Consider the following 27921-nt stretch of genomic DNA (forward strand, 5'->3'; position numbering starts at 1 on the left):
AAAACTGAAAATATCTGCTCAAGATCCCTAAGCAGAGTCTATGCAATACTTTTACTCATGCCCCAAAGACAAACAAAAATTGGTATCCCCAAATACAGAAACATGTCCTTATTTTGAATCTAGCTACTGAGCACCTGCTGTATACCAGGAACTATTACAAGTTCCCAGAAGGCAGCCGCTAACAAGAGCATGTCCCTCTATGCATTTCCGTTCATATTAATTCATGGTTAAAAGCATATCACTATTGGGATAGCAATTAATAATACTAAATGTCAGACTTTCAAGATACGTCATGGAAAGTAAGACAAAGCAGGGCATAGGAGAAGATATGGTCAGAAAAGGTCCTAGTAATGGATACTAAACTGAGAGGCTTTCAGGGGACATTTCAGTAATGTAGAAGGCTGAAGACCAAATGTTCCAAACAGAGGCAACTATGAGGCCAAGGATGTCATGAAGAGTGAACCTGGAGCATTTGAAGTAGGGTGAACAATCAAGAGAGTTATTACAGAATGAGTTGGGGGAAGCGTGGCAGGAGATAAGTTAGAAAGGCAAGGGGCAGGCAAAGTCTGGTAGATATGCTTAGAAATTTAATTCTATTTTAAATATGTTAACGATTGTTGGACAGTGTATGTGACTAGCTGTGTAGGAGATATGGAGGATGGAACAGTTAGAGGTAGCGGCACTGGACCGGAGAAAAGGTAATAGGTCTTTGAACTGGTGATGTTTTGAAGCATGCAGGCAGTGGGACTTGCTAACAGAGACAGTGTGGAAAGGGAGATGTGTTATCCAATTCTGATGAATCTGTTTCATTTTGATTTTAGTTCTTATTGTTATGGAGACGAAAGCTAAAATTCAGTTTCATATAGTCTCAGGTGACTTATTTCACAAACAACACTAAACCTGAATTCTCCTCACTGTGTCCCTTGTAAGTAATCAATGTCCTAATTCTGAACCCTAATCTTTCAGGACTGCAGGAGGTCTCCAATTATCTTTTATGTTAGAACAAATTCTCAGAATTAAGTCTCTTCAGATCCCACTAATTTGAAGTTACTTAGTTTCATTTGTACCCTGAAACGTTATCATAAACTCAGGCGAAAAACATCAGTAAGTGCCTCTATAAAAATAAAATAAAATAAAAACACAACTAAGAATTATCACTGTAATCTGTTCTTTATTTCTCAATCTATTTACATATGAAATTGCAGTGGTGGTCATTAAAAATAATTAACCATGAAGTCCAAATTAAACCTAGAAATAATATTGAAAAATAGAGTTGGGTGAATCTTGTGTTATAATTAAACTACAGCGTTGTGCTCTATAGCTTATGTGGCAATTATCCAACTGTGCTGCAAGAAATTCTTCCAGATGTGCAGTTCTATTCCTGTATGTTCAGGGAGCCCCAAGAAGCTTGTATTAGCAGAGCAGAGATTATTCTGGGCTCTTTCAATCACAAGAGTAATCCAGAGACTAATCATTTGCTTTTCTATAAATTCTTCAGACCTCCTCGCATGGCATTGAAAGTGTACATTTAACTAACATTTTAAAGAATACAAGTTTTATTATTGTCTCATATAAGCATTTTGTTGTGGGGAGAAATGTGAAACTAAAATTTGACCTTCCTGATTTCAGGTGGGTGGTTTTTTGTTTTGTTTTGGTTTTTTGGTTTTTTGAGCTGAGGATTGAACCCAGGGCCTAGGCAAGCGCTCTACCACTGAGCTAAATCCCTGGCCCCAAACTTCCTGATTTCAAAATACACTCATGGCTTTAATTTAAATAATGAATGGGAAATCTTGTTCATATCTTAACTGTGTAAAGCTAGCCCCTTCCTTCCAATGGTTTTTGAGCTTTAAAAATCTTGCTTTATCCTGCTATTATAAAATTAATATTGATATTATTAAAAATTAAAAAGAAAAGAAAAATGTATACATTACCCAAAAAATGATTGTGCTTATAGTTTTTATACAGTGAGTTTGAAGCTTAAACATGTTTCTTTCATCATTTTATTCCCACCCTGGAGGCTGTTTCTTCCAGAATACTAAGCATGAATAATGCTTTTCCTTCTTGTTAATATAGACTGTAAGATAGCTCAGGGCATGCAACATTTATACTCACATCCCGTTAGCCCTTTGATTGAGAGGAGGATTGGAAATAGAATTACATCACATACACACACACACACACACACACGCACACGCACACGCACACGCACACGCACAGGCACAGGCACACACACACATAGGCACACACACACACACACACACACACACACACACACACACACACGCACTCACGTGCACGAACAGCGTTCTCTTGAAGTCTTTGCTAAGGAGCAGAGTGCACACAGCTGCTGACTGTTAAGAGGGAGGCACACTTCTTGTGCTTATTTCTTTAATAGGTTACTCCAAAGGGAAGGATTCCAAAGACAGTTCTCGGAACTCTCTAAGTCCCATTTCACAAGGAAAAACAAAAACAGTAGAGTGTGGTTCTATCGAACCGAATAAGAATGTGATTAAAATTTGCTGGCTAATCTTGGTGATGGTGCTGTGTAAACACACTCATGCTTATGAACCCTGGGCCAGAATGAGAGCAGATTGTTCCCAGCCATAATGTGCATTTTGCCCAAGAAAGACACTGCATCAGCCCTGCCTGGTCGTCTTGGTGTCCTGCCTGATCAAACGTGGTGACTGGGGGCTGGCAGGAAGGTCTCTGTCCAGAAATGCTGCTCCATCAAGCTGGCAGAGTTGGCTGGTCAGGGAGAAACTGGGAAGAGTGTGGATATAAACTGGCTGGGGAAAAACTAAGTGGGGGAAAGCCCTATTTTATTCTTTCAATACAGTTCCCAGCAGGAAGATCAGGATAGGAGGTTCTCGCCTGCTCCAGATTAAAGGAACCCGCAGTTTCCAGGTGAAGAAGGGGGGTTCCTTGTCCAGCATTCGCCGAGTCGGCAGCTTAAAGAGCAGCAAGCTATCACGTCAGGACTCAGAGTCTGAGGCTGAGGAGCTGCAGCTGTCCCAGAGCAGGGACACTGTCACTGACCTAGGTAACATAGAAGAGTGGGGTGTGCAGGGACGTGGGGGGTAGGAAGACAGGACTCAGGTCCTGGCACAGCCAAGTCCATTCCATCCCATGTATATAGAGCAAGATCAGAGCTGTAGTTTAGACCACTGATTCAGTAGAGAACCGCACTCCATGCTTGAGCAGGTGCGTGTGGCACCTGGAAGTCTGTCCAAGCGCAAAGTCTGAGTCAGCAGATGATGTGGGGAATATGAGACTACGTTTGAAATTTAGCTTCCCCATGAAGCTGATGCTGCTGGCTCAAGAGCCATACTTTGAGCTGTGAGCATAGAAAGTGTTCACTAGGGCACAAAAACCGCCTTAGCAACAGGGACAGTCTAAGAGCTCCAGGTGCTGTGTATCTATGCTACTCATTAGGACCTTGAAGGTCAAATGTTGAAGACTTCATATTGTAGTCTTCATTTGACAGTAAAAATGCTGGGAAGGTGTGGTTGTCTAGACCTGAAACCTAGGGAGTCTTTAGTGGGTCACCTACTTTCTCAGGGGTGTGTTTTCACCGACCATCTGGTGGGAATAGTTGTTTGCTCATGGTCTGTTCCATAAGGATGCTCTTGTAAAATGTATAAGTGTACAAGTACCACTGTAGACTATGAAGAGGCTCCAAATCTCCTAATGTGGTTATCCAGTATTTGGGCATCTTAATTGACAAGGAAAAGACTAAGTAGGATAAATGTAGTGCTCACCAGGCTGCCTAGAATTAAGTCTTTAGTACATGTTCAAACACATTCTCCCTACCATTCAGTCTCTACTTTCAAGGCAGCAGTAAATGTGGATAAATGATTAATAAAGTCTGTCAAATGGAAGCTGAGTGTCTAATCAAAGAAAGTTTAAAATAGAAAATGCTTTTACATCCACCCACCCTCGCCTTTAAAAATAGCTAATTTATGCATTAGTTAAGATTCGGCTTATTTTTTTTTTCAAGGAGATAATAGGGCGAAGTGATTTCTATTGTTGCATGGTAAATATTATAACTTTACCATCAGTTAGTGTTTAGAATATCTGAACTGATCAACCCATCCTCACCAGTCAAGTCAAAGTAACCAGACTAGAGATGCAGCTTTGTTATTAAGAAGAATCTGTGAACCTTTTAGATTTGAGGGCAAGGCTTCGTGGGTAATAAACTAAATGGAGATTTCCTTTACACTTCTCATAGACAAGAAATGAGGCTTCCTTATAATCGGCTGCCATTGCTTTCAAATCACCTTAATCCTTCCAAGGCCCCCTCACAGCCCTGAATAGCTCCCATTGCAAAGTCTGATGCCCTACAACAGTAGTACAGATGCAACCACAATCCAATGGAGGCCTTATCTCCCTGTAATGTCAGCACAGGTCAGCTTGTGTCCCTGGATAGCTACAACTGTGAAGTCTGAGCAGTCTGGAATGGATCTGGGCACACTCAATGTATACCTGGCTCATCTCAAGGACTTGACTTGTTGTTGTTGTTGTTGTTGTTGTTGTTGTTGTTGTTGTTTTTCTCTGCTCTCATGTCTTAATATGGAAGCCACTTTAGTGGAGATCACCAATGTCTTTGAACTTGCCAGTTCAGCTTGTGGTTAGGGAACAGCTCTTCTTAATAATATAATATTCTTTGAACAAAGTCCTATGCCCCGTAACCTGTTGGGCCATGGTAGAGTCTGCCCTTGGTTCAAAAGCATGGACAACGACACCACATCGACATGTTGTTATCCAGGGAGACTGAACGCTGAACTCTTTCTTGGTGTTCTTTTTTTGAAGAAGGGAGTCCGTGGAGTGCAAGTGAACCGAGCATTGAGCCCGAGGGAATGAGCAATGCCGGCACAGAGGAAAATTACCATAGAAACATGTCATGGCTTCATGTAAGTATCCATGCCAGGTGATCTCTAGAACAAAGTCCTTCAGCACTGGGGAAGATTCCTGGAGAGAGAAATAGACTAGCAACATAAGTATTCTTCCGACAGAAAGTGGAGCCTCATGTTTGAGCTGAAGCTCTCAATTCAAAGTGGAGATAGTGTGCTGCTGGATTTTGTTTATTTTAAGATTAACTAAGACTAAAGTCTTTTGTTATATGGCCAGTTTCTGGGTCACCATATATCAGGAAAAACCATGAGGGACTGAGCTAAGTTGATGGTCAAAGTATCCTGAATGACACAGGCCCAGGCATCATGGTCAATTTCAAACATATTACTATGAATTTGAGGGCAAGGTCAGTGTCGCTCTTGACTCTGTGTTAGAGATTGGTAGGGACAGGGAGTTGATATAAATATGTAGGACTCATCTACAAAACTATTTAAAAAATAATTTAAATTGAAATATTGTAAGTGGGTCAAGGAGATTCTAGATGAGAAGATTGTGCCTCAGATAGATAGCCAGGGTGCAAAGGCATGAAGGCCTCCCTGAAAAACCTTTGGACATAGGTTGGAGCAAAGATTTAAACTGGGCATGAAGAAGTAATGTGCTCTCTCCTCATATACTGAAAGAATGATATCTCAGATATGGGAACTTACTGCTATTCCTCCTGATCTTGTTCCTTGCTATAAACCATCTTTTCATGGACAAGGCAGATGAAAAATTACAGAGACACATCATAATAGAGACATATGATTACCTATTTTGTAGAAACTCATAGGATGGACAACACCAAATGAGCTACCTGGTATCAGCTGTGGACTGTACAGATGATGTCAGTGTTGGCTTATTGTGATATCTGAGTCACTGTGATGCAGGGAGTTGACAGTAGGCAGAGATAGCAAGAGTCAGCTAAGAAGAAGTCATATGCAATGTAGTCAGAAAAGGGATATTCCAACACCTTTGCCATGTGCTGCTGTTGAAAAACAAGATGTTAGACTAACTCACACTCAATGGGAGGAGCTTTCACAGAGCATAAGTAGCAGATTGTATAGATTACTGAGCATCATCTTAGAAATATACCTACTAAAGGAGTATCAGTGGCAGAATTTTAAAGTGACAGATTATAGATTGCTAAACCAGTTATCACTAACCTCAGAACTTTTATATCAGAATTCTCTGAGGCAAAGTCTAGTGATAGGCTGTGTGTGTGTGTGTGTGTGTGTGTGTGTGTGTGTGTGTGTGTGTGTGTACTTGATAGGCTTTCTTGGTATTTCTCTTGATCACCAGATTCAGAATAACTTGGAAACCTTTAGAATTCTTACATATGGCTGCCCCATACTGCAGTATAAAGCAGAATATCTGAAGATACAGAGTAAATCTGGAGATGGGCTGAATACTCTACCAAGACACCATTTGTATTTGTTGAAAACCTTGGAGATTTAGATAGTGTTAGCTTGACAGGAGTATAGAGATGACTGTGGCTTTCACCTTTGCCTCAGAATAAGCAAGCCATGTGAGTCTTAAGGCAGCCTAGGGCAGTTCTGGCAAGATTCAGTTGGCCTCCTCGGTGTATACTTGCATTTTGTTCTCATTCAGTACAATGCACAGCCCTTCACAGCTTATTTGCCAAGGTGGAAGCTAGTTTCCTAGGTGACAGAATCATTCAGACAGTTTTTCTATACATACTTTCTTTTAAGGACGGTTACTTTAGAAGTTGTGTGCTTAGGTTTAGATAGATCCTAGCACCCACATCCAGGTCACAACCATCCATAACTCCAGCTCCAGGGGACCCAACACCCTCTTTTGACCATCACAAGCAGGCACAGTGCTCACACAGACATGCAGATAAAACCCTAATATATATAAAATAATAGAAATATTAAAAACATTTTGAAGTGTAAATTGGGGTCTGGGGAATGGCTCAGTGATAGAACACTTGCCTTAGCATGCATGGTTCCCAGAGTTTGATCCTTAGCACAAAACAAAAAACAAACAAACAAACAAAAACTCACAAGCCACAAATTTTGGGGGAAGAGTTGTAGCTCAGTGATAGAGATATAATTTGCATGTGCAAGGCCCTGAATTTGAGCACCAGAATTGCAATTTCAATTAGTATATTTCAGTTGCAAATTCATTTCTATCTTAAAATAACTGTACCCTTTAAATTGGCTGAGTTCATTTCTAGAATCCTAATGGGAAATCTTAGGAAATATATATGAACCCGCTAAACTATTTTAGAAAGGGAGCTAGAGTGGCTTAAAAGTCAGAGTGGGAAGTGTGTGTAAGGCGACACGGATCTGTGGAGAAGTTGAAATGAGGCTTTATAGTGGGGTTCAAGTTCCATTTCATGAAGAGGATCCAGAGCGAAGGTGGGAAAGTGTTTTCAAACACCATGCAATGTAGGTGGGAGTTTAGGGTGCACCCAGGTGTTATGGGTCTGCTAGAGAGCTCTGGAACTGAACTCACCATCATATCCTCTTCCTTCTGGCCCCTATCACAGTGTAAGAGCTGGGATGGGCTTTTGAGACTATTCAGAAGCCACATACTTCACAAATAGTCTTCACATGTTTCTGAAAGATCCTTTTGTCAATTAAGAATGAAGGGAGAACAAAGGCCAAATGATCAGAGACCTGAGGCTAACTATCCACCTGTGGGAATTACCGAGTTACTGTTTTTTGCTCACTGATTAGGAATTCATGCTCTGACTTTCTAACTTCCATGCCTCTCTTCCCTCACTGCCTGGTTAAATATGTGAGTGGTTTTTTTGTTTTTGTTTTTGTTTTTGTTTTGTTTTGTTTTGTTTTGTTTTTTCTTTTCCAGGTCATGATCTTACTATGCAATCAACAGAGTTTCATTTGTACACATGTGGAATACTGCCATCCACACTGCTACCTGCACCACAGCCGCTCCTGTGCCCGGCTGGTCAGGGCCATTAAACTGCTATATGGGGACAGTGTGGACTCCCTGCGTGAGAGCAACAATATCAGCAATGTGGCTTTGAGGGGCAAGAAGCAGAAAGAGGTGAGTGAGAAGTCACTGGGTAGTATATAAAGAGCAGGAGAAAAGATGTATTTATAATAATGTTTTGTTTTGTTTTAATCTGCCCTGGAAATAAAATTTCAAGCAAAAGCAATTGTATAAAGCACACTACACAGATCCATGCAGAAGATATGTGCGAGACAGACAGATGCTTTGTGAGTCAACATGGAGCATTACTCAGGCTTTGTCTTATAGATAAAAAATCAGGGAGTTTGTGTTGATGAGTAAGTAAAGGTAAGGAGAAGGAGAAGAGCATTTCCCTGGGACCTGGAAACATGATACCCTACATGAAAAGGAAGATTTGGCAGGTATAGTTAAAGATTTTACAGTGAGAGACTGTCCTGGATTATCCACGCAGGTTCGGTGTTGTCCTGTGTGTCCTCATCTAGGAAGAAAGGACTCCTGAGAATCAAGAGCAGAGCAGAGCAGATGATGACAGCAGGCAGCAGAGTTGGGAGGGGGTGTAAGCCCAGAAAAACAAGCAAACTCTAGATTCAGAGAAAGGGAAGGAAACAGTATCTCCTGGAACCTTTCAGTTCCTTGGAAACTTCTGACCCTCAGAATTGTAAACTCAAAAAGCTGGGGTGTTTTAAGCCACAAAGCCTGTGATAGTTTGTCAGAGCATCACTAGAGAGCTAATGGAAGTATTCATTATGAATAAGTGTATACTCATGAATAAATGTCTGAATAAGCAATAAATGGCTCAGCCATTTATAGATGAATGTACTAAGAAAATTCTTTCAAGACCCTATGGTATTTCCAAGCGTTAAACTGAGCTTAAGTCTTCTTTTAGCTGAGTTGGCAGAAGAAAGGGACCATGACTGCAATCCTCTGGAAGGAAAACCTCCAGTTACCTGCCTGCCCCTGCACACGTGGTGTAGCCAAAATGCCCATTCAACTGAAGGTCACGGACCTCCTCTACAGATGCTTTCTCAAAGAAAATCTCCTTTTGCAAAGAGATTTTATATAACACTTTCTCACTTCAACAAGCACTCTCTGTGCACCAGCTATTGGCAAAGTATTAGATCAAATATCCTATTAAAAATAAATCAGCAGGAAGAAAGGATCTTTCCACTAAGGAGTTTACAAGCTAGGTTTGGGCTTAGAGCAGGCAATAATATACATGCAAAGCAGTTTTGAGAATTTGAACAATAAAAGCAAAAATGCAGTTGAATTGTTGAGCAATTTTTAAGACTTCAGTGTTCACTGTGGGGTGTTTATATTAAAGCTTTTTTATTTCAACTCATAAGTCCAGGTTATGGTCCATCCTAGCAAAGGTGTCAAGGAGGAAGGAACTTGAAACAGATCTCTCGCATTGTATCCACAGTCAGGGGTAGAGAAAAATCAATGTATTCATGCTTACTTGCTTGCTCAAGAGTTGATTTCTCCAACTCATACATTTTAGAATCCCTCACTTAGGGAATGGTGTTACCCACAGTGGGATGGGTCTTGGTCACATTGATGAACTGAATTAAGACAATCACCCACAGATATACCCATAGGCCAACCCAGTGTAGAAAATCCCACATTATGACTGTTGTTTCAAGTGAGTCTAAGTCATGTAAAGGTGACAGTTAAAGCTAACCACCTTCACCATCTCTTCATTGAAACCTTTCCTTGTTGGTGTTATGCACAGGACATACACACAGTAAATAAATATTATTCTCCTTCCCTTAGCCTTTTCTCTAAATTTTGGGATTTTACTTTTCTCATTTGCCTTTTATTCGACCCTCCACCCCTTTCTCTCTTCAGTAGAGTTAAGTTGTAAAGAACCTCTGGACCACACTGAGCCCATATTTTGTTTAGAATATAATAATGGACTAAAGAGGACTGAGGATGTGGCTTACTCATACAGGGTACTTGCCCTGGCATGCATAAGTCCTTGGGTTTGATCTGTAGTACCTCATATACTGTGTGTGGTAGTGGTGAACTCAAGTAATCTCAGCACTCAGGAGATGGAAGTAGGAGGATCAGAAATTCAGAATATTCCTTGGCTGCATAGTGAGTCTGAGGCCAGCCTGGCATACATCAGACTGCCTCAGTAGTAACAGTAATAAGCCAAAGAAACAAATTCCTTGCCTTCAAATGTCATGGCAGTAGTCAGCCTTCTCCAGTATCCTGAGAATTCTTGTGGCCCTGTGGCTGCCTCTCTCAACCTCAGCTTCTGTGGTAGAACAATGTCAGTAGTGGATCAGGCCCTTGTTAGATGACTTTTCCTGAGGAAACAACAAAATACCTATTCACTCCATACAGAGAAGGAGCAAGCAAACCAAAGGAAGGATTGCATCCAAGTCCAGCCTGGTGGACCAACGAGTTATATACCCACAGCTAGCTACACCACCAGAAACTCTCCTGGGCACCACAAATCCCTTTCCTGTAATTTCAGGGTGCCTAATGAGAGTCTTAAGCCAGCCCCTTGAGTGTCTACCCTCTCTCAAGGTGAGAATGTTAACATGTCGATCTCATGAGCATCTCTTGCATATGATCACAGTTGTTCTGTTATACAATAGCTGTGTTCATGCCCATTCCAGAACAAACAGCTAAATTACAGTTCTCCATTGGTGATGAATTCTGTCCTTTGTCTTGGCTTGTTCATCTTAGATTTCTCTACAGATTCTTGCTTGATTTCTAATTCTAACCATTCATCTAGTCCATTGAGATCTCAAACTGTTCAAAAACCACTACTAGATGTCTTGGGAAATAGCCCTTGGTTCCATTTAATGCCTAGGTTCCTTCATTTAAAAAAAAAAAAGTTCTCAAGGACTGAGTCAAGAGTCATACCATAAAGGTACTCAGGACTCTCACACGGTGTACTAAGTCCCTCTCACTCATGTTCCCATCTCTAGTGTCTACTGCCTGACTCTGATCAAGTCAGCCAAACACAGTGACCAGCCTGTAGCCCTAATGTGAAAACCATCTAATTCCCTCCCCTTCCACTGAAACCCACACCCTAGGTATCATGGAGCCTGCAGACACACCATGCTTCCTCAGCACACTTGCCAATATGTACTTGTCCCAGAGGGGGCTAGCAGACAGAATAAAATACAAGTCTGTGTGTTCTAGCACATTAGGTTTAATGTAAGTACTCAGCTTTTCTTTCCTTGAACTGCGTAGCATTGTGTCCTATAAATTAATCAAGAAGAATTGTTTGGGCCGGGCAGTGGTGGCACACCCCTTTAATCCCAGCACTCAGAAGGCAGAGGCAGGTGGATACCTGTGAGTTGGAGGCCAGCCTGGTCTACAAAGTGAGTTCCAGGAAAGGCACAAAGCTACACAAAGAAACCCTGTCTCAAAAAACAAAAAACAAAAAGAAAGAAAGAAGAATTGTTTGTAAGTAACCATGAAAAGGATGCAATGTCTAGTCAGAGAACAAAGAGATATACTTGTAAAAGTCTAAAATCATTACTCCCCAGAAAATACGGAGCATAAAAATCAGTGAAATGGTTGTTTAAAAGTGTGTGCTGCATACAGAAAGCTATCACAGCTTTGCTAAGACACATCAAGGGAGAAAAACTAAATGGAATGAAGGAATTGCTATCATTAAATTAGAAATTTGAAGGTTTTCTGTTTTCTTCATAGTTTCTGTCTTTTCCAGAAATTCTGAAATGCATGTGTATTATTTTTGAGTAGAAAGGTACAGCACATAGGTAGGAATTTTAAATGTCACAAATGTTTCCAGAAGGATGTAAGATATATCTCTACATCTCTATGGGAAGCTATAGTGACATATGATTTTAAAGGTTTTCATTATATATATGTGTGTATATCTTAATATACATATGTATACCTTTATACAGTATATTTCCCAATTGTTTTATGTTTCCAAGCATGTATTTCCATGCTTTTTATTCTTTTTCTTTAAAAAACACAGGTAGAGCTCTGATATCCTCTTTTCTATGTAGGTTCATGTTAAAAGATAGTCCCAGACCAGCCCTATAACAGATTCATTGTCTTGGATTTTTTTGTCAGAGTTTCAAGAGGCTTTCTTGGGGCATGTGCATGCTCATAGATTTACTTTTTTTTCTTCAAAATAACTCCATCTATCACACTGTGAAGCTCTGTCAAAAATGCTTATGTCTAGTTTTTCTCTTGGCATAGAAGAAGAAAGTGTCTCATTGGCCTGGCCCTGGCAAAATAAATGAGCTTTATTCTGTGAGAACCTGTGCAGCCTGGAATGAAAAAAAACAGGAAGGAATCAAAAGTCAGGATTAATAAACAAGGAAGGACCAATTCTTCTCCAAACTGCTCTGACCCTTGCAGGCTTTGGCACTTTGGGAATCAGAGGCATGTGCTGTTTTGTCTTTGTTCCTGTAGATGAAACAGCCTGTTCTGGAGCCATGTTGAAGGCACAGTTTGAAAAGAAGAGCTGTTGTTTTCTATGTTTTTTTTCCCCCAAGAAGCCACATTGCCTGTCCAATTCGTGTTGAGATGATGGGCTGTATCCTAACACTTGAAATACTTCTTTTTTCACCTGATCACATACCTCAGCGTGCACCTTAGAATAGAGTTTATTTTATCTGGATTAACCTTTATTTAAAATGTTTTTTAACCACTTGACAGAACATAATCATACCTGAAATGAAAATCAGGAAATCTTTATCTTTCCCAAATTCTGCAAATAACTAGCTTTGCAGCTTGGTCAGATCATGCCAGACCTGTATCCTTTGTTTCTTCCAAGGTAAAAGGGATGCTTCATAGGAATCATATAGAATATCCTTTTTCTCAACAAAACCAATGATTTTCGGGAAGTTTGGGTCTGTGCAAAAAACTTTATACCATCAATTAGAAGGTATACTGTGGAGAAATTGGGAGACCTAAATAAAGCACTGTGAATTTTGTAAAAGCATCTTCAATACGCACCTCATCTTCTCTTAGTGCTCAGATAAGTCATGCCTGAGGACACCTTCCCTGAAGAAGAGAGTTTCAGATGTCAACTTGGAAGGGAAAAAGGACTCAGGAATGCTGAAGTACATCAGACTTCAGGTATTTGCACGTGGATCAGAAACATGCATGGGGCATTAACAGGAAAGAGCTCCCTTATAACCTGCCAATGAGTGTTTGGGACACAAAATGGAAGCTGGCACTGTGTTGGTATGAATGCCCTCTTAACTGGTGAGCAAGGTACCACCAAGTATGGGAGAAAAATCCATCTTTCTAAGACAGCCAGTTGCCATAGAACGAAGCCTAGAAGTTTGAATGAGCACCTCTCACACTCTGCTGTCTCTGATGGAACTAATCTCCCACTAGCATGTAATAGCTATCCACAGGCTTATAAATGAGGCCATCTACATTCATATGCCCAGTCAAAGGGAAATGTCATCCAAGTTCATGCTGCCTTCAGAAATTAAATTTATAAATGGACTCCTTTACAAGTTACAGATACCCTGTGGTTTTTAGTGGAACTCTTCTAGCATGGAGAAAATAAAAGAAAGAAAGCTTTAAAAATCTACCAGAACTTTGAAGACAAATCCATGATTGTTGCTTTCTTTCTTTCCTGTAGAGGTTCCCATACTCCATGGTTAATTTTTTGAGGAATTGTAAAACATTTGTGTGTGTGTGTGATGAAAATATTACAAGATCAATATTTCTTTCCGACTTGCCTCAACTAATAAAGTATAAGATTTACACACCACATCACCTAAATCCTCTCCCGTTTTATGAAATAGCTTAAGATCACCCAAGGGAACCAGAGAAGGGAAGTAGTTCTTAAGTTTCAAGAAGTAATTGTTGTCTTAAAAGATTTTGAAACATGATTTGCACCCCTCCCCCAGGTGATGAGCTTGTCACCTGCTCCCTTGTCTCTGCTAATCAAAGCAGCTCCAATCCTGACAGAGGAAATGTATGGAGATATCCAGCCCGCTGCCTGGGAACTGCTTCTCAGCATGGATGAGCACATGGCAGGTGCAGCAGGTAAAGAAACACTACCTGAGATCTGGCTCCTGTGGCCACTAATGGCCACAGTATTGAAACAGAAAAAGAGGCATCTTCAATTCCATGTCGGGATAATGGAAGTTTCTAGACCTCTAAAGAGTGTTGTACTTCTCAGGGAAGCAGACCCATGTTTTCAGGGCTTTCTTCAAATTGTGTTTCTGCCGTTGGCAATAATACAAGATCATCAGCTCTCTCTCTCTCTGGGTATTAGTGTTCTGTGACTATGATGGAATACTTTGGGGCTGGAAATGAACTTCACTTGATAGAATGCTTGACTGTTATACACAGATCCCTGGGTTGGGTCCTCAGTGCCACATAAAGCCAAGCAAGGTAGTACATTCTTGCACCACCTCCACTCAGGGGAAAACAGGAGGAACAGAAGCTCAGCATCATCCTTGGCTACCTAGTAAGTTCAAGGTCAGCCAGGGCTCCATGAGACGCTGGCTCAAAAATAAGGAAATCACACACACACACACACACACACACACACACACACACACACACACAGAGAGAGAGAGAGAGAGAGAGAGAGAGAGAGAGAGAGAGAGAGAGAGAGAGAGAGAGTTAACCCAGAGGAAATGGTGTGGGCAAAATGACACAGATGTAAAAATAGATTCTATTTGTTTAGAAATCTTGAGGAGATGAGTTTGACGACTCCAGCAGTATCACAGAGGGGCTACTTGCTTGTAGCATTGGACAGCTGAGTGGGACTCAGGGTGCTACAGACCGTTTTATCACAGGTGTAGACATTTTTTTTAAGATTTATTATTTTTATGTGCATTGGTGTGTCAGACCCCTTGGAACTAGAGTTACAGATAGTTGTGAGCTGCCATGTAGGTGCTGGGAGTTAAACTTGGGTCCCCTGGAAGAGTAGTCAGTGCTCTTAACCACTGAGCCATCTCTCCAGCCCCAGGTGTAGACTTTCTAAAGTTACTGTAGACAATTGCTCGTTGGCTTTGAGCCAACAAGTTATATAACTGTTGTTTAACTTAACATGGTATTAGTTTGGCTTTTGAAGTCCTGACTTTCGTGGTGGTGATGTACGCCTACAGTTCCATCACCCAAGAGATTGGAGGTAGGAGAATCCTAAGTTTGAGGCCAGTCTGAGTTAGATAATTGAGTTCCAGTTCAGCCTGAGATACATGGTAAGACTTTGACAACAGCAACAACAACAACAAAACAAAACAAAACAAAACAAAAAACTCCTTTAAGGATTAAAGATGCAGCTCACTGGTGGAGCACTTACTTAGTGTGTACAAGATTCTAGATTCATCTCTAGCCTGAAAATAAAGAAATTAAAGTAGTGATTGGTTTTAAGTGAACAATAAATGGTGACATTTAGAGTTAGTCATAAGTCACTGGTGTGCATCATGATGCCTGTGGCAGCTGAAGCAATGGGTGCCTGGTGTCTCTTGAGGGAAGGGGTCTGTAGAATGAAGGAGTACAGAGATGGCCTTGAAGCACTGGCCTTCTCTACCTTCAGAGTTCTAGAGAAATAAATTCAGCAGAAAAAAAAGACACCCCCCCCCCAAAAAAAAAGTGATGAGAGCTTTCAACTTCCAAAGCCATGAAAGCAAAGGAGACTAATTCTTCTCAGGGATTTTTATGGAGGTGTTAAGATTTTTATGGAGGAAAGAATTGCTATTAAAACACACACACACACACACACACACACACACACACACAACACACACACACACACACACACACAATTTGGTCGGCTGGCAGCTTATGACTGTTATGAGAAAACTATTTTGGTAAGAAGACTAAAGTAGAACTCTTCAATATGTAAAATATAAACATGGTGTTTAAAAATTGAAGCAGGGTGGAATACATTTAAAAATTGAAAAGTGGAAATTGACATAGATAGTAGGCTAAGATGGTTGAGAATTACAGGTGTGTGTCCTATTGCCTGGCACAACTACCTCATCTGAGAGGTGAACAAATTCAAGTCAGAGTTGAAGGGACTTGTGGAAGTTTGTCCCACGGAGAATCAGAGAGCCATAAAACCCAACCCAGACCTTTAGACAGCGCACTATAGACAGCTGTGCCTTGTATCACTTTGCTAGAGAAAAATAAGATACACTTCAGGACTTCAGTGCCCTTCTCATTTCACAAGGCTCTTTCCAGGCTGGAAAGATGGTTCAGGCAGCCGTGAGAGGCTCAGACTCACAGCAAACGCACAAAGCCCTTTCCTGTGCATCCTTTCCCTTTTACTGGAATAGTAAATGTGGAGTCAGATATTATTGAGCACTCGTCACCATGGTTCTTCCTGGCCATTTTCCAGGGAAGAGATGGAAGCTACGAGGTTAAGAGTCTTGTCCAAGATCGTGTAGCAAAGAAGTGTCAAAGCTAGGACCCAACCTCAATTCCGTTGGCACAACAGAGCACAGTTTGGGGCTCTAGGGAGAGAAAGTATGTATAGATTATGTCCTTACGCCTGCCACTGGCCCTTCTATCTGTGCTGTTGGGGTGTTCTTCACTCACAAGCCCTATAACCTACCACCACACCCATATTTCTCTTATTAATATTTAGCTTTTGCCAACATTTAAGATTTTTAAGTCTTCTGATTCATGGAATCACATTTAGCACCTCCATCTCTGAGAAGGGCCAGTGTCCTGATTAGAATCTACATCATGGACTTTGCTTCTCCTGTAGCTGATAGAACTGAAGTTGTTTTAAAGTCTGTATTCTTGTGTCGTTCTTAGCTCACCACTGAAGAGTCTAGCCATTTCCTAAATGGCACATTTCACTGCATCACTTTTTTTCATTGCTTTCTCTGGCCCTGCCTTTTCACCATGACCCAAAAGAAACTTTGCTTAGAATGAGTATTCTGCTGAAATGTCATACTGTCCCTGCTTTGGCACCAGCTAGTAGATGTCCCAGTCAAACAAAGTTTGCTGTTTAGCTTCTAGTGGCTGGAACATTGTTAGCTTTGGCCCCTGCTGTTGGCCAAGCCTCTTCACCTCAGGAGTAGTTGTGAAGAGATAGGAGCAGTTCCCATATCCCCTCAACCCTAGAAATAAGGCAACATCTTAAGATGTGCAGCTGATGAATTAATTGTTGGCTGTCTCTAGCCGCCATGTTCCTGCTGTGTGCGGTGAAGGTCCCTGAAGCTGTGTCAGACATGTTGATGTCCGAGTTCCACCATGCAGAAACTGTACAGAGGCTGAATGCCGTCCTCAAGTTCCACACGCTCTGGAGGTTTCGCTATCAAGTCTGGCCAAGGATGGAGGAGGGAGCACAGCAGATATTTAAGGTGAGAGGTGCTCTGTACATGGATCAGCACAACCAACCTGGGGCTTCTTTAAATCCATGAAACATAGACTTACAATGTACAGCCAGAGACTTCTTCTTCCCTCTGAATATATCAGTAAGCTTAATAATCTAATAATCAAATAATTCTATTTGATTCAGCAAATTGGAATATATAAGAATATAGAACAAGAAAATCAAGTCAGTAGCAGCCTGAATATCTCATTGCCATACTTGGGGGTAAGCACCTAAGTGTGGATTGTAACCGTCCAGGCATTTTGCTTGCTACACACATACAGATGTTTAGGGCAGAATAGAGCAATCAGCACAACTTGTTAAAACATTTATTTAACTAATGAGTAAACTGAGGCCCTAAGAGGATTATCCTGTGCCCTGTAACAGAAAAGTCTTTGAAGACAGCCCTTTCCTCTGGTGTTTCTTATGCCTCTAAGAAGCCACTCAGACCCTTGACACCTACTAAGGCTGTATTTACTTCTACCTCGGACTCTTTCCAGCTTCTACTCCATCCTCCTCACCTCACTCTTCTGTGTCAACTAACAGATCCCACCTCCCAGCATAAACTTCACCCTGCCCTCACCAGTACTTGGAATGCCATCCGTCCCAATGTTTGACCCTCCGTGGGTCCCTCAGTGCAGCGGGAGTGTCCAGGACCCCATTAATGAAGACCAATCTGTGAGTACCAGGCCCTTTCTTTCCCATGTCTCCACCTTGCATGGGATGCATGAAACCATTTGGCCATCCTCGTCATGAGAATGCAGTGACAGAGAAAGCCACAGTGGCCCGCAGTATCGGGGATTGTAGAAGCTAGCTTCTATCAAGCTGTTTGGTTTTATTGTCAAGGAATCAAACAGGCATTTATTTACTGGCAAACGAAACATTTTCCCTGCTCTTTGTTGTTAGCTGCCTGGCGGTTGAAGACATGGGTCCAGCAAGAGAAAGAAGAAAAGTGTCAGCAGCTTCTGCTTCTTGTTTATTTCTAATTTTGTCGTTGTCACCACCATCATCATTGCCACCAGCACTCAAAACCTTAGGAGTTACAGTCTTCATATGTATCGCTCCCATGTGTAACAGATACAGCTAGGTTTATTTACAGAAAAAAAAAAGCACAAATCTGTGCCTTTTGTAATAGATGAGCCTTCAAAATACATGTTTATCATCTATTGAATAGCATACCTCTACATTAACAACAATGCTTTTTAAAAACTCAAAAAAAAAAAAAAAATGAAGCAAAAACAGAAAGGGAACACACCTCAGTACAGTCCCACCATTATGTCCATGAACAAATTCCCATGGAATTTCCATAATTTGGTGTGTATATATTAAATATATTTCACTTATCTCCTAAAAGGCCTTCAGAAAGATTACACCATTACCTTTTATACTTTATACAAAAATTTGTTTTCTGTTGTCAATGCAAAACTAATCTCTTGCTGTAAGGATAATAGGAGATAACTAATTCTGAACTAAATATTAGTGGCATGGTTTAGGAATGTAGATTTATGCTACTCTGAATGATACCTTGGAAGAAGTTTAATGAACACCTATAGTCTCAGAACAAAAGAAAATCATTAATCAACACATTTACTAAATACATGTATGGGGAGACAGGAAAGAGGGCTGGGTGGTGGTGGCGAATGCCTTTAATCCCAGCACTCGGAAGGCAGAGCTGAGCCTGCAGCACCAATGTAATTTTTGAACACCAATATAATTTTTTGCAGTGTGTGTGGAATTGGGGTGGGGACTGCAGCTCATATCACTTCTTTGAATGGTAAAATAAATTATTGGTGTTTTAATTCACACATCTTTGAAAACATTAGTTGAATACATTTCTGATTCCTATAGTATGTCTTATAGCAGACTGGATTAGCTACCTGGCTCTGAAAATTAACCATGTGATTCATTGCTGTACCATTCATCTGTTGTACTATGCATCATGGTAAACCATTAATCTCCTGTTAGTATCCTACCTAATGGAGCTTCCGTAATGAAGCCAAGAGCTCCAGATGTCTCTAGAACCATCAGTGACTGCAGGGCAACAGAGAGGTGTGAATTTACTGTTGTACTTCAAACTGGCAGGGAAAGACTCTAGTGGCCACTGATGAGCTCTGATCGCCTACAGCACTCAGCATCTACCTCAGCATGCATCATGACTAAGGAAGGCATGAGTGGTGTAGCCACTGCATGGGATGCATCTTCTCTTCCTTTGTCTCTATCTTTCACCTGTGGAACGGTAGATTGTTTTTAAAGTTTTTCACTTCATGTTTTACGTTCAACCTGGGTAAAACTTCATAGTGCCCTGCTTTCCACTCAGTAACATTCTCCTGCAAAGTATTTCTAGTGTGCCGCTGTACTTACTGATGAATGTAATTTACATTGTGCTAAACACTTGAGTGATAAAATGAAGTACACCACGTAAATAACTAGCTTATTTGAGAGGCATGTCACTTTCTTCCTCCTTTGCATGTTCTGTCTTTCCGTTTCGTTGACTTTATATGATAAACATACTTTATTTAAAGCCAGTTTAATAAAAGTTATTTTTCCTGTTTAAATCGTGAATGGATATCACCTGAACATGTGAAATAGAATTGTTTCCAGAAGTTACAAACATTCTTGAGAAATAACAATGATGAGTGGGGGTGGGGGGAGTCACCAACTGTAGAAATTTAGTGTGTGTGTGTGTGTGTGTGTGTGTGTGTGTGTGTGTGTGTGTGTGTAGGTAGGTAGATACATAGATAGATAGATAGATAGATAGATAGATAGATAGATAGATAGATAGATAGATAGATAGATTTGAATTAACTCATGAATGGCCTATCATTTCCTAAGGGCAAACTCCCACCTTTGAGTGATTTGTTGGATCACTCTTGTGCCTGTGACCCTGTAAGAAGTGTGACCATGCACTTGCTTTTGTGTCTCCATAGAAATCCTTCTCTGCCCGGGCTGTGTCCCGCTCTCATCAGAGGGCAGAGCACATCTTAAAGAACTTACAACAGGAAGAAGAGAAGAAACGCCTCGGTCGTGAGGCTAGCCTCATTACTGCCATCCCCATCACCCAAGAGGCTTGCTATGAGCCCACCTGCACCCCCAACTCAGAGCCTGAGGAAGAAGGTGCTTTCACACCTTTTTTTTAAAATGGGGATTTTATGGGGGCGGGAGGCACATGCCACAGGGAAAGAACCTGCTTTCAGATAAATAAGGATGACACCATGTGAAATGCTCTCCCTTGTCTCTCTCCCTCACAAGGAGAGAAATGGATGCTATTTCTAAAGTTAGAGTTGTTCTGTCCCTGGAGAGTGGTAGTAACCTTGAACAAATCAGTCTGATAGAAGGTCAGGCATTGTTTGTGGTCCAGGGAAGCTGAGTCCACCACACACAAGACAGCACATGCTCTCAGTCTTCCTTAGTAAAAATGAGTTCGTCTGTTAACCACTTTTAACCTTCCCAAGTATAGATAACTTTCTGGTGGTTATCAAAAAAAAAAAAAAATGATTAGTGAACCATTCTAAATTCATTGATTCTCTGTTCGTTTTTTTGGTGGGAAATTTTGTAAGGCATTTTCTGTTCTGTAGAAGTCCTACATTTTGCTTTCCAAGTATGTGGTATGTACTTAAGCATTCTGGTCTGAGTGGCAGTACGTAATGGGAGGACAACTTTACTTGTAGTGATGATAAATCTGGGTGACAAAACCAAAATTCACATTCCCCGTTCTGCTTGCCAGTAGAAGAAGTCGCCAATCTGACATCCCGACGGCTGTCTGTGAGTCCATCCTGCACCTCCAGCACATCACACAGGAACTACTCCTTCCGCAGAGGGTCAGTCTGGTCCGTACGTTCAGCAGTCAGTGCTGAAGGTGTGTCCTCTGACCAACGTGTTGTTCTTCATGACTACTTTGTTCTAAAATATATTATGATATCAGAAGTGCTTTATGGCTTAAAGTTTATATTTAGTTATGTGAGCAATTTTTTGAGTTCAAAGTTTTTGTCATATTAGCTTTATTCTTTTTGCTCTGATGCATCTAGTTGTCCCATTTATCAATTACTAATTATGCTCTTCCTTAAATTTTCTTGGCACTATTTTCAAAAGACACTTGATTGTGAGTGATTCTATGATACTGATCTGTTTCGGTCTCTATCTTGATCCCAACCCCAGGCTGTCTTGGTTATAGCTTTCTAGTTAAGTTTTTAAATTGCAAAGTGAAAGAGGTCTGACTTACACTTTGTTTTTCATTTCTAAGATTATTTTAGCTGTTCTTGAACTCTTGGCATTCCTGTGTGACTTTTAAGATGGGTTCATCAGGCAGATGTGTCTTAATCAATGGACCAATGAACATGGGTTATCTGTCCATTCATACTATTAAAATGGGTGTGACTTTTGGTCTACAAAGCTTACACTTCTTTTGTTGAATTTATTCCTTTTGTTGTTGTTGTTGTTGCTGAGAGTTTATAGGAACTTGTTCTTCAAATTTCACTTACAAGCCTTTTTGTTACTAATGTGTCATTTGAAAACAGAAATTATTCACTTTTTTTCTAATGTAGTTTCCTTATATTTCTTGTTATTGACTACTTAGCCCTGCTAAGTTTCAAGGATAATATAACTACAAACAGTGACAATATATATTTTTGTCTTACTAGCAGTCCTAAAGAGGAAGCGTTTCGTCTTTCACCATCAATTATTGTATTAACCATGAATTTTTAGTTAATAGTCTTTGTAATATGAAGGAAATTCCTTTTGATTCACAGGGCTTTCATATTTTAATCATGAAAATGATCTTATGTTTGTCAAATGGTTTCTATGCACCTATTAAAATTCTCCTGTGCTTTTCTTCTTCATTTAATTGACATGGTATGTTACATTCCTTTTTTCATAGGTTGTACTATGCTTATTTTCCATTCCAAAGATACACTGTCTTGTTCATAGTATGCAGCCTTTCTTTTACATGGTTCTAGGTACCATTTGACAATACTCTGCTGAGGGTTTTCACCCATGTGTTCATAAGGGATATTGGTCCACAGTTTCATTTCTTGTACTGTCATCAACTAGTTTCAGTTCCAGAGTATATACACAGCTGGGTATATACACAGGTATAAATTGCCCTCTAAGCACTATTCCTGCTGAATTCCAAAAGTAGAGATATATTGTTTTCCTTCTCATAAATACCAAAGTCCTTTTAATTTCCTCTGTGAGTTGTGATTTGATTGACTGATGTTTTAGAGTCAAGGTAATTACTACATATTTGCTTTCCTTGTGAATTCTGTCTAGCTGCTTTCTTATGAAAAATTATATAGTCTCCATTGATTATTGTCACATTATTTTTCTCCTTTTACTTCTGCCTTCATTCACTTTATATTTTTAGAGTTATACAATTACATGCATATATGCATATGATTAATCTTCTTGATGAGTCTTTATCAAAAAATACCTATCCTTGCCTGTAGTAAGAGCTTTTCTCTTAAAATATATATCATCTAGCATGAAGTTCACCATTCCAACTCTTTTCATTTTTGTTCTGTTCACATGCTTATGTTTGTATTTTTGAAGCAATATTATGATTCTTATACATAGATTGATTTTTAGTCAAGTTTACATGTTCATTTGTTTTGCCCATTGCACTAATTCTGCCTTTTGTTTGGAGAATTTAGCCCATTTTCACTTCCTGCAATTGACGAATAAACTAAGATTTATGTCTTCCATGTTAAAGGACAAAATATGTCACATGAAATACAGTTTTGTAGCATTTATTTTAGGTTACAATCACCTTCATTTATATGGCACTTATATGAAAATATAGCATTTTCATAGTAACTACCTCAAAACCTTTGCCTAATAAGCACCATAACATCTAAACATCCCCAGGACAGTTTCTATTGATTGTGATTGTTCCTGAATATGAACAGAATTTTTCTTGTTTCTTTGAGTGCCTTATACACTTTTTATTGAAAGTCAATAAAGTCAAAAAAGAAAAAAAAAAAAAGCTGAGTGGTAGTGGTGCACACCTTTAATCTCAGCACTTGGGAGGCAGAGGCAGGTGGATCTCTGTGAGTTAGAGGCCAGCCTGGTCTACAGAGTGAGTTCCAGGACAGCCAGGGCTACACAGAGAAACCCTGTTTTGAAAAAGAAAAAAAAAAAAAAAGTGAACACAGTTTGTAATGTGACAGATGTCTGTCATCTATCCACCCACCCACCTATCATTGTTAGCATCCCGTATGCATCTAATGAGAAGTAGGATTGAGAACAATAAGCTTTTGTCTTCCAGCACTTCATAGGACCTCTAAAATCTCATCAGTCACAGAAATTAAGATAGGACTCAAAGACTTGACATTCTCTATATTCTATAAAAAAATGTTTATTTTGTATTAATAATAAGTGGCTTTATTTTTGTATCAATCTGCTGGTAAATAACTTTGCTACCTTTTTTTTTCCCTTTTTAAAATTTATTATATTTGTGTTTTAATTTTACACATAAGCCATGGGTTCCCCTGTCCTCCCCCCTCCCGCCCCCACTCCCCACATTCTCCCCTCCCCTCCCCTCCATTCCCATCTCCTCCAGGGCCAAGACTCCCCTGGGGATTCATTTAAACCTGGTGGATTCAGTACAGGCAGGTCCAGTCCCCTCCTTCCAGGCTGAGCAAAGTGTCCCTGTGTAAGCCCAAGGTTCCAAACAGCCAGCTCATGCACTAAGGACAGGTCCCGGTCCCACTGCCTGGGTGCTTCCCAAGCAGTTCAAGCTATTCAATTGTCTCACTTATCCAGAGGGCCTGATCCAGCTGGGGGCTCCACAGCCTTTGGTTCATAATTCATGTGCTTCCATTAGTTTGGCTATTTGTCCCTGTGCCTCTCCAATCTTGGTCTCAACAATTCACACTCTTACAGTCCCTCCTCTTTCTCGACAATTGGACTCCTGGAGCTCCACCTGGGGCCTGGCTGAGGATCTCTGCATCCACTTCCATCAGTTATTGGATGAGAGTTCCAGCACAACAGTTAGGGTGTTTGGCCATCTGATCACCAGACTAGGTGAGATCAGGCTTTCTCTCGACCATTGCCAGCAGTCTACAGAGGATGTATCATTGTGGATTTCTGGGGACCTCTCCAGCACTCTGCCTATTCCTGTTCTCATGTGGTCATCATTTATCATGGTCTGTTATTCCTTGTTCTCCCTTTCTGTTCTTGATCCAGCTGGGATCTCCTGCTCCCCTAAGCTTTCTTTCCCTCAAACCTTGCCCTTCATTACTCCCACTGTCGTCCAGGTTGTTCATGTAGATCTCATCCATTTCTCTGTCATTGGGTGATCCCTGTGTCTTTCCTAGGGTCCCATTTTCTAGGTAACCTCCCTGGAGTTGTGTTTTGCTACCTTTTTTGATGTCTACTACCCCCACTGCCTTTTTATTTATTCTAAGGGAAGTAATTGTTGACTTTAATATTTATTGAACTTATCAGATGAGGATATTAATATGACTGGGTTACACTATGCCTGCCGTAAATTCACATGCTTCCTGCTACCCAATGTTTGTGCTCATAATCTCTCACACATGTTTGTGACACATGCCGTGGCATCTATGAAAATAAACGCCTTAGTCCTCACTTAGAATTTTATTTTCTCTGATTTCATATTATGAACTAACTTCCTCTCTCAATATGTCTGTGATTCTCTTCCTCTGCAGTACAAGATAATGACAGTGCTTGGGAAGTGGGTTAATTCTGTTGTTTTATAGGGGGAGGCACTCTCCATAAAGCCACCTTCTTTTTTTTTTTAATTTTTAGCAATATTAGAGAGTGCCTTGTCAAATAGGATTTCAACTGCAAATTGTGGTTGCATTGGAATTTTGTCTCTCCCCCCAGATGAGGAACGCACCACTGAACACACACCAAACCACCATGTGCCTCAGCCTCCGCAAGCAGTATTCCCAGCATGCATCTGCGCAGCGGTCCTTCCCATTGTTCATTTAATGGAGGATGGAGAGGTTCGAGAAGATGGAGTGGCAGGTATCATCTGGCCAGCCAAACCGTTCCTTTCTTACCCAACTCATCTGAAGGGAAACAGACATTTTCTCTTGAACATGCAATCTACCTACCATATGCTAGATTGCTCTATGTGCATTATATTTACAGACATATATAATTATAGATGTTTAACATAGCATGCTAATGTTACCACTTCTCTACCTCCTTCTCTTGCTATTTTTATTACCTTTACCAAGAAATTTCTTTAAAATAGTTTGCTAAGTCTATGAAAAATTTTTATGACCAGAAAGTATATCAGTACATATTTGACTATCAAGAAGTCAACAGTGATTTTTTTCCCACCTCAGAAATCTTAGCTATTAATTCAGTCATACAAAAGCCTTCATTCCTGCTTGATTATCTTTCCAGATATAAAGAGAAGTCTGAAAGAAGAAATAGTAAAATAGGAATAAAATGACTATATTTATAATGGGCAAAAGGTTAAATTTTTTTGCCTGTTTTTTTTTTCTTTTTTATTCTTTGCTAAGGATTGAACCCAGGGTCCTGCACATAATAACCAAGAGCTCTAACACTGAGATATACCTTCAATCCTCTTCTTCCTTTAAAAAGAATTGAGACAGAGTCTCAGTAAGTTGCCCAGTCTTGCTTTAAACTCATTTATAGCTGAGGCAAGCCTTGAACTTGAAATTCTCCTGTCTCAGCACCCCCAGCCAAGTAGCTGTAATTTCAAGCCTATGCCACCAGACTCAGCTTAGGTTAATATTCATATATATATATATATATATATATATATATATATATATATATATATATATATAGAGAGAGAGAGAGAGAGAGAGAGAGAGAGAGCAAGATCTATATTATTAATATTAAAACTCAATAATAATTTTTAACACCCCACCCCCAATGAGCAAAAGATGTGAACAATCTCTAGACCAACAACACCCATGAATAACACAGTAATATAAACAATACTATCACACATTTTGTTTACAAAACTGCTAAACTTATTTCAAATTGAACTATCCAAGGTTAATGAAGAAACAAGAAAAATATGCTAGCACCTCACAGGAGAGGCATAAATTTGGGACAAGCATTGGAATGTTGTTTCACAATATGCATTAAGAAGGCTGAAAAGCCCTTTAGCATAGAGTTGATTTTTTTTCCATATAAAAATTTGTAAAGGACATTGTACATTATATATCATATATGATAGTGAATCTTTGAAAATAATGTGAATCCCTAAGCACAGGGTATCAATTAATTTTGTTGCCTCTGTATAATAGCATTCTCAATGATTTGGAAGTCATAGTCAAGAAAATTAAGTTAAAGAGTGTTCTGGATAATGCAAAGCAGAGTTTGAAACAGTATTTTCTATATGCTGCTTTGAAACATGTGTATGTATGATTTTCATGAATATGAAAAGCAGATCTCAGATAGTAGCCTTCTGTATTGATGAACTTAACAGTTTTTATTTTTCTCTCCAATTTTTTTCTGTATTTCAACATTTTAAACATCATATTGCTTTATTAAAGCAGTAAGACTTTTTTAGATCTTATAAAGATATTTTAGTAAGCCGTTTTAACCTAGGAACCCCATCTCTGGATTGTGTATAGAGCTCAATGGTAGAACCTTTGCTTTACATATGTGAAGGGTTCAGTCTCCAGCACCACACACACACACACACGCACACACACACACACACACACACACACACACACACACACTTTAATTATTTAGAAAAATACTTGAAAATTAAAGCTTATATGTTTCTTATTCATAGCATTTATTTGTATAGCTCTTGATTTTAATTTGATGTTAATTTATGAAGCAAAAACTTAATATAATTTATTCAAAATATAGGCTGAATGATAAATTCATACTACATTCTAAGTTTTTAGCTTAGAAACCAGCAGAACTGAAGGTCACTGTTCAAACTAAAGATCATGTGTTGGTGACCAACTCTCCTCTGCTTCCTTTCCCAGTACACACCCAGGGAACCTTACCCTGATCTTGTGTTACAATGAAGTAGCACTGTCCCTATAGGATTATGTATTTATTCCTAGGAACAGAATTACTGCCAACTCAACTGCTTTATCTTGCCGAAATGGATACTGTTTAAAGTATCTAGATAATAAAAATCTGCCCCTAGTTCATTTGTATTTTAAGCCAAACCATATTTTAAAACCTAAATAATTGCTTTTGGAATTTATGCTGGGATTAAAGAGATGGATAAGCAGTTAAGAGCATTTGGTTTGGTTCCCAGCACTGACATGGTGGATCACAATCATCTGTAACTAGTTCCAAGGGATCCAACACCCTCTTCTGACTTAATCTCTGCAGGCACCAGGCACACATGTAGTGGGCATACATACATTAAGGCAAAACACTCATATATATATATGAATCTGAAAATTGTTTAAATAAAATAAAAATTAAATTTTTAAAGCTGAATTTATACAAAATGCTGATCTGCCTTTAATTTAACCAAGACTTACATGGCCAACATTAGGTTGGTCTCCAGCGCTAGGACTACCACATCTAATTGCAAAGGTAGTGTTTGCCAAGCAATGCCAACACCTAAAGACCGCCTCCCTCTTCTCCCTCTTGCTTTCCTTTCCTTACACAAGCAAATATTCAGTGAAAACAAAACCAACAGCTTTCCACTTTTCAATATAGAAAGTGTTCACAGGACCTTTTTTCTTTTGTATCATGACCACATGAGCTTCACTGCATTTCACTCTTTAAAAAATAATAGTTTACTTACTTTGAAAGTTTCACACATGTGCACAACTTTACTCTTATGCGTCCTT

The 27921-nt window shown here is 39.9% G+C and overlaps 1 protein-coding gene across 1 annotated transcript in view; it reads left to right on the forward strand.

Annotated features, from left to right (window-relative positions):
- The window catches only part of Unc80 (unc-80 homolog, NALCN channel complex subunit), a 183769-nt gene that overhangs the window by 97771 nt on the left and 58077 nt on the right, over positions 1-27921 (forward strand). Inside the window, 10 exon segments of the mRNA XM_036172708.1 lie at positions 2837-3040; positions 4810-4910; positions 7723-7923; positions 12817-12924; positions 13713-13851; positions 16951-17132; positions 17690-17821; positions 20071-20257; positions 20868-20999; positions 24986-25129. Coding sequence (XP_036028601.1) covers positions 2837-3040; positions 4810-4910; positions 7723-7923; positions 12817-12924; positions 13713-13851; positions 16951-17132; positions 17690-17821; positions 20071-20257; positions 20868-20999; positions 24986-25129 — 1530 coding nt within the window.

This window comes from Onychomys torridus, chromosome 23 (genome assembly GCF_903995425.1).
Source record: "Onychomys torridus chromosome 23, mOncTor1.1, whole genome shotgun sequence".
NCBI lineage: Eukaryota > Metazoa > Chordata > Mammalia > Rodentia > Cricetidae > Onychomys > Onychomys torridus.